This window comes from Danio rerio, chromosome 3, assembly GCF_052040795.2.
Source record: "Danio rerio strain M-AB ecotype USA chromosome 3, GRCz13ab, whole genome shotgun sequence".
In the NCBI taxonomy this organism is placed as follows: Eukaryota; Metazoa; Chordata; class Actinopteri; order Cypriniformes; family Danionidae; genus Danio; species Danio rerio.
In genome coordinates, this window is record NC_141023.1 from 12,805,828 (window position 1) to 12,812,500 (window position 6,673).

Sequence of the window (6,673 nt, forward strand, 5' to 3'; positions counted from 1 at the left end):
TCCTCCAGGGGGATCCCGAGGCGTTCCCAGGCCAGCCATATAGTCCTTCCAGTGTGTCCTGGGTCTTCCCTGAGGCCTCCTCCTGGTGGGACATGCCTGGAACGCCTCCAGGAAGGCTTCAAGGAGGCATCCTAAACAGATGCACAAGCCACCTCAGCTGACTTCTCTCGATGTGGAGGAGCAGCGGCTCTCAGGTAACAGAGCTAATGATCTAATTATTAAAGTATTGTAAATGATATGTACCAAATGTAACTTTGTGTTATACAATAAATGTTCAAAAAAACTGTAAATTACTTTTAAATATGGGTTCTGTGTATATTAAATCCTTATAAAATGTTTATTTTATACACTATAAACCTTAATAAGAGGTTGTGAAAGAACTATGCAAGGAGGGCATTTATTAATGTTTTCATTGTGCATTGGTAAATTACAATTACATGAAAAACAGGCATCAAAAACAAAAGTTCCAAAGCAATGGCGAAATGGGTAGCATGATCGCCTTACAGCAAGAAGGTCGGTGGTTCAAGCCTCGGCTTGGCATTTCTGTGTCGAGTTTGCATGTTCTCTCGATGTTCGTGTGGGTTTCCTCCGAGTGCAAGTTTCTTTGCGAGGATGGCATATAATCATTACGGTAAAATTCATGACGTCATATCACATCGACGGCATGTGCACGCGCGCCGCTGTCTAGCAGCAGGTAGAATCTGGAAGCTTCTGGATCCGCAGTGGTGTGTTTATAATAACGGAGCTGAACTGAACTCAAGTGTAACATTATTTACACTGCGGGGAAACTTGACACACGTCCAAGTAACGTCTGCTACTACTGCTAAATCGGACACACAGCATTTAAAAAGGTAAGTCTTGTTTGTCTAACTCGTGTTTACATTTTGTACATGAAGTAAGTTAGCGCGTGCTTCAGTTTCTTTGCGTTTTCATGTATTGGATGTGTGAGTTGGGTAATAAAAATAAGTTAATATGCCAATAAAATGATCTGTAATGACATCTGATAGTGAAATCAAAGTAAGATACCTTAATGTGATGTGTATATATTTGAAAAATTTTAGACCACATTTTATGCACAATTGTATACATTGTAAATTAAAATTTTTCTTAACTCTACTTTTTTATTGTAATATTATATGTTAGGCACCTAGTGTCTGAGAATAACGTAATTTCGATTCTCTATATGTCCTGTACATGTGGCTGAATTGACAATAAATCTGACTTTGACTTTGAAATATAGGTAATAAATGTCAAAATCTGTGATAACACAGTATGTAAGTGAACAAAATATGCCACACATCTCAATCTGTGACTGTTTATCAGTAAATGAAAAAAGACATACGTTAATGATGGTAAAGCAGGATCTGAGATTGCTTTAGGCTAATTTAAATCAAAACAAGAAAATATACCATGGTTAAAGCATAATGCTGGATAATGTACATCTAGAAGTGCTGGAGAAAAGTAAAAGAAAGAAAAGGTGTTGTCTATGGTAATATCTGTTAAATTAATAAAAAAAGGAATGACTTGTTGTAAAGTATCTTTAAGTGAAATTAAATCAGTGAACAAATGTGTCAAAACAAAATCTGTCAATATCTAAATAATATTTATCTAAGGGAAATAATTATGGGCAAAATATATCTGCGGCAATATCTATAATATTGCTTAAAATATATTATCTGTGTTGAAAAAAATAAGTGTGTGTATATATGTATAAAATCTGAAATAACTTGTTTAATTAAAATAAGAAAATCTTTTACAGAACATAATCGGTGACAATTTGTGAAAGTTAAATAAATTACTTAAACTGATTATTCTGTAGTATGTGTATATACGTGATATACAAGACATTATACATATCAAAAATTAAAATTTGTAGTAAAGGTCCTGTGATATTAAAATATTTTTTTTTTAGTTTCAGTCTGTTATATTTAAGGAAATCTATAGGCTAGTGTGCTCCACAACAATGACAAAATTTACACTTAGAAGATATAAAAAAAATATAAAAATACAAAGCTTGCAGTTTGTCACTTCCGCCTGAATAGATTTTTTTTTTTTACATCAGCTTATACTTCAGTTTCTCATCAAATCTTCTGACCAATCAAATGCTCTCTAGCAAATGACATGCCTTGCCCCCCCTTCAAGACGCTTCTCATTTGCTTTTCATTTGATGCGGTTGAGCTCAACCACTCACACTGGCAGAGCTGTGGTAAAAATGAAATGCTATTGGCTGTTTTTTAAAAGGGGAGGAGCTACACTATGTTCCATCCCTCTTTTATTTTTTCAAATAAAAAAAATAGCTAATTTTAAAGCAGATTTGACAAGCTTTAGCCATTCTTGCCTAAATCAAAATGCATTTATTAAGTATACTTACAGTGCATCCGAAAAGTATTCATATCGCTTCAATTTTTCCACATTTTTTATGTTACAGTCTTATTCCAAAATGGATTAAATTAATTTATTTTCTCAAAATTCTACACACAATCCCTCATAATGACTATGTGAAAAAGAGATTTAGAAATTGTTGCAAATTTATTTAGAATAAAAAAGCTGAAAAGTCACATGTACATAAGTATTCACAGCCTTTGTCGTGAAGCTCTAAATTGAGCTCAGGTACATTCTGTTTCCATTGATCATTCTTGAGCTGTTTCAGCAGCTTAATTGGAGTTCACCTGTGGTCAATTCAGTTGATTGAACATGATTTGAAAAGGCACACACATGTCTATGGGTTGACAGTGCATGCCAAAAAAAGACCGAGCCATGAAGACAAAGGAATTGTCTGTAGACCTCCGAGACAGGATTGTCTTGAGGCACAAGGCTGAGGAAAGTTCCAATGAACACAGCAGCCTCCATCATCCGTAAGTGGAAGATGTTTGGAACCACCAGAACTCTTTCTAGAGCTGGCCGGCCATCTAAGCTGAGTGATCGGGGAGAATGGCCTCAGCCAGGGAGGTGATCAGTAACCTTATGGTCACTCTGTCTGAGCTCCAGCATTCTTGTGTGGAGAGAGGAGAACCTTACAGAAGGACAACCATCTGTGCAGCAATCCACCAATCAGGCCTGTATGATGGAGTGGCCAGACGGAAGCCTGCTGAATAAGGGTGTAACATAAAAAATGTGGAAAAAGAGAAGCGCTAAGAATAATTTCCAGATGCAATGCAAGCATTGATAGATTAAATGTCAGAATATCTGTGTGTTCTTCTCTATAGATGGCTGAAGGCAGAGGTAACCGGCATCACCCTCGTAATCTGCAAGGTGTTCTTCAGATGGCAGTGGAGGCCGGTTCTGCTTCTGACGGTCCATCTCCGCTAGAACCCATGACACAAGAGGTGAGAAACGCTTATAATTAGGCCCACACGGAATCTGTGCACGCAGAAATACACTGATTTTTAGCTCGTCATTGAGTTTAGAGATCTGCGCGGGACTAAATTTTGAATCTCGCTCCCGCCCGAACCCGACCGCTCCCGTTTACATTCAGCATTTGTTGTCCCGCTTCCCGCCCTGCCCCGTTTTCCACCCGCCGCATCCGATCCCGCTAAAGAGCGGGGGGAGGAACAAAACCAAAAACCACCCAGCTATACAGAGTCCAGACAGCCTATAACAAGCTGTCTGTATAAACACACACACACACACACACACACACACACATAAGCAACAAGCACACAGACACAGACAAAGCTCTCTCACTTTCTCTCTCTCTCTCTCTCTCTTTCTCTCTTTCTCTCTCTCTCATTCGCGCGCGCGCACTAACACACATATGTTTGTTTTTGTAAAAAGTGGGGACATTACATAGGTTTCCATTCATTTTATGCAGCCCAAACCGTATATTATATTGCCCTCACCCCACCCCTAAACCCTACCATCACAGGAGACTGTGTGCAGCTTTACTCTCTGATTAAACTCATTCTTTAGGATTTATTAGCATTTTGAGAAATGAGGACGTCACCAATGTCCTCATATTTCACCTCCTTTTTGTAACGCCTGTGTCATACCCATGACATTTTACAGATTTGTGTCCTGATATTACACAAACACACACACACACACACACACACACACACACACACACACACACACACATAAGCACCAAGCACACACACAGGCAAAACTCTCTCTCTGTCATTCACTCACTCACACACACACACACACACACACACACACACACACACACACACACACCTCTCTCTCTCAATTGCGCGCGTGCACACACACACACACACACACACACACAAACACAGCAATAAACAAGCAAAACACAGCATCGCGGCGCTATTTCATTTACACACATACATACGCGTGCTCGCTCGGGAGTTGGGAGCGATATTGTTAGACGGCCCACTCCCGCCCCAAATTAAACCCGTTACCGACCGCTCCCGTGCTTTATTCGGAAATTTATTCCCGCGCCGCAGAAAGCTGGTCGGGTCCCGCGGCAGACCTCTAATTGAGTGTATTTATTTACTTGTGCAAATGTGTGTAAATTTATATTTATTCAGTTTTTAAATTAATTCAGTAATAATATTGAGTAATATGAAAATGTTTTTTTCAATTAATTTTTTTACAATACAGATTGTTAAGTAATATTTTCTGTCTTTTAGTAGATGTATTATATTAGAGTCTTGCTTTGTTTATCAAATAAGTGTATCTAAATAGATTTGCATTGTAAATATTAAATAAAAGTTAAAAAGGTATTACTTTGTATGTCATATACTAAGTTTTTAGTTACAATACTTCCAAAATCATTCTGCTTAAATCTGTAGATTATATAAAGAATTCCTTGGCAGAAATAGCAAAAAGTGTCCACAGATTCCTACTGATAATGAACCATCCTACAGTAGCACAAATCAGTGGTGGCTGATTTCGAAACACTTCGTCACGACGCTTTGAAAATTTTAGGAATCTTTTGTTTTAAACAAAAAGTAGTTTAGAGCGCATATCAAATTGGTGCATCATCATCATCTGTTTTAAAACATTTAAAAAAGTGAACAGCTGAATTGATCGGAATCAGAAAGAGCTTTATAGCCAGATATGTTCACACCATATGAGGATTTGTTTTCATGACAGAGGTTTCCACAGTGCAACAGAATGCCTGTGACAGGATAAAGACACAGATAATAAAGAAATTAAAATAAATACTAAGAATATGCAATTTTGCCAGATGCATGTACAGTATTTTACTATATACAGTACATAGATATATACGCTAGATATGGCATAGGGACCCTGAGCATGCGTCAATAGCGCCGCCACATTGGTACAGTGCTCCCAGGACAAATGTCATTCAACCGCACTAGTCAAGACAGTGTTATTACGTGAAGATGCGGGACTCTAGCGCTGTCTACGGGTGTAGTAACGAGCAAACAAAGAAAAAAAAGCACAAAGGCAGAACATTTCATAGGTAATATTATGTTTTTTCTGTTTTTGTATGTTCTGAACTTTTGTGCTAATCGGGTAACGTTATTGATGATAACAGTCACTTACTGAATTCACCATACGGCAAAGCAGCTCCAACTCGCACTAAACACTCGGCTTATGCTAGTTTTGTTGAATAAAATCAGCAAACAATGCAAAAGAAATATGACAACGAGATGCTGCGCAGCCAGAAACTTGTATTATTGTCGCCTAACGTTAGTGAAAGAGATCGGGGGATTCATTCACAAACGAATCGCTCTCTCCGTCAGTATGAGAAGTGAAAGCAGAGGAGCCGTGTTTCAGGACACAGATTTGATTAAATTTAACAGGGAGGGTGAATAGTACATTTCTGTACACAGAAACACAAGCTTTTTGTCAGGAATGCCCGTGTGCTGATTTATCAATGTAGAAAAGTGATGTAAAATTAAAATTTTCGTAATTAGAAAAAAAATTACATACTAACATCCAGAAAAACTCCCGATCATAGATATATGTGTTTATGTGTATATCTCTGGCTTTGCATGGCCACAGTCCTCCACTGTACCTTGGTCCCGCATTCATTTCAAAGGAGCACTACCCTGTAGCAAGATGGCGGCGCTATTGACGCATTCCGTCCAATAGACAACAATAGGCCAGGCGACATCTAGTGTATATATCTATGTATACAGTATTGTATGTATGGCTATATTATTAATCGGTTGTAAAATCCACATAAATCATCAATGTTTACTCGGATCACCCCATCAGTGAACAACTTTTATTAGTTTTTGAGTTTGTAGATTTTTTTTAATGAGACATTTGTCGAAACAAAAAGGAATATTAGTAGTTGATAGTCTCTCTTTGTCCTGTTTAATAGAGTCTAGCATGGAATAAACAATGAAAGACTTGGAAATAGATAAAAGAAATTATGCAGACGCATTTACATAATGAGATGATAAGCTAAGTGCATTTGATAGGTTATAATTTCAATTAAAAGTCCATGTCTAATGAAAGTTTCTAATGTTAAAATATGAAGTCACAGCTTCTGGTTCATGCGAGAGTTTAAACAAAGCAGTGTTTAGTACAATTATAACAGTAAAAGTCTCTCAAAATGGAGAGATTCTACTATGTCTAAGAATTTAATAATACAAATCATTTTCGAATTATAAGAGAAATGTAACAAAATTACACTCAGCTTCTTTGTTATTTCTTTAGTTGAACACGTCACTTCAGTTTTTGATCTACCACTCTGATTCATTGCTGAATAACCAGTGCTTTTTCAGCTGAT

At 37.4% G+C, this 6,673-nt stretch overlaps 2 protein-coding genes across 2 annotated transcripts in view; both read left to right on the forward strand.

The window, feature by feature from the left end:
• Positions 1-6,673, forward strand: part of dnaaf5 (dynein axonemal assembly factor 5) — a 571,499-nt gene that overhangs the window by 474,414 nt on the left and 90,412 nt on the right. The window lies entirely within an intron of this gene.
• The window catches only part of hspbp1 (HSPA (heat shock 70kDa) binding protein, cytoplasmic cochaperone 1), an 18,543-nt gene continuing 12,529 nt past the window's right edge, over positions 660-6,673 (forward strand). The window contains exons 1-2 of the mRNA NM_200075.2: positions 660-851; positions 3,207-3,326. Of these exons, the coding sequence (NP_956369.2) occupies positions 3,207-3,326 (120 nt within the window). The 5' untranslated portion in view covers positions 660-851. The remainder of the gene's footprint in view (positions 852-3,206; positions 3,327-6,673) is intronic.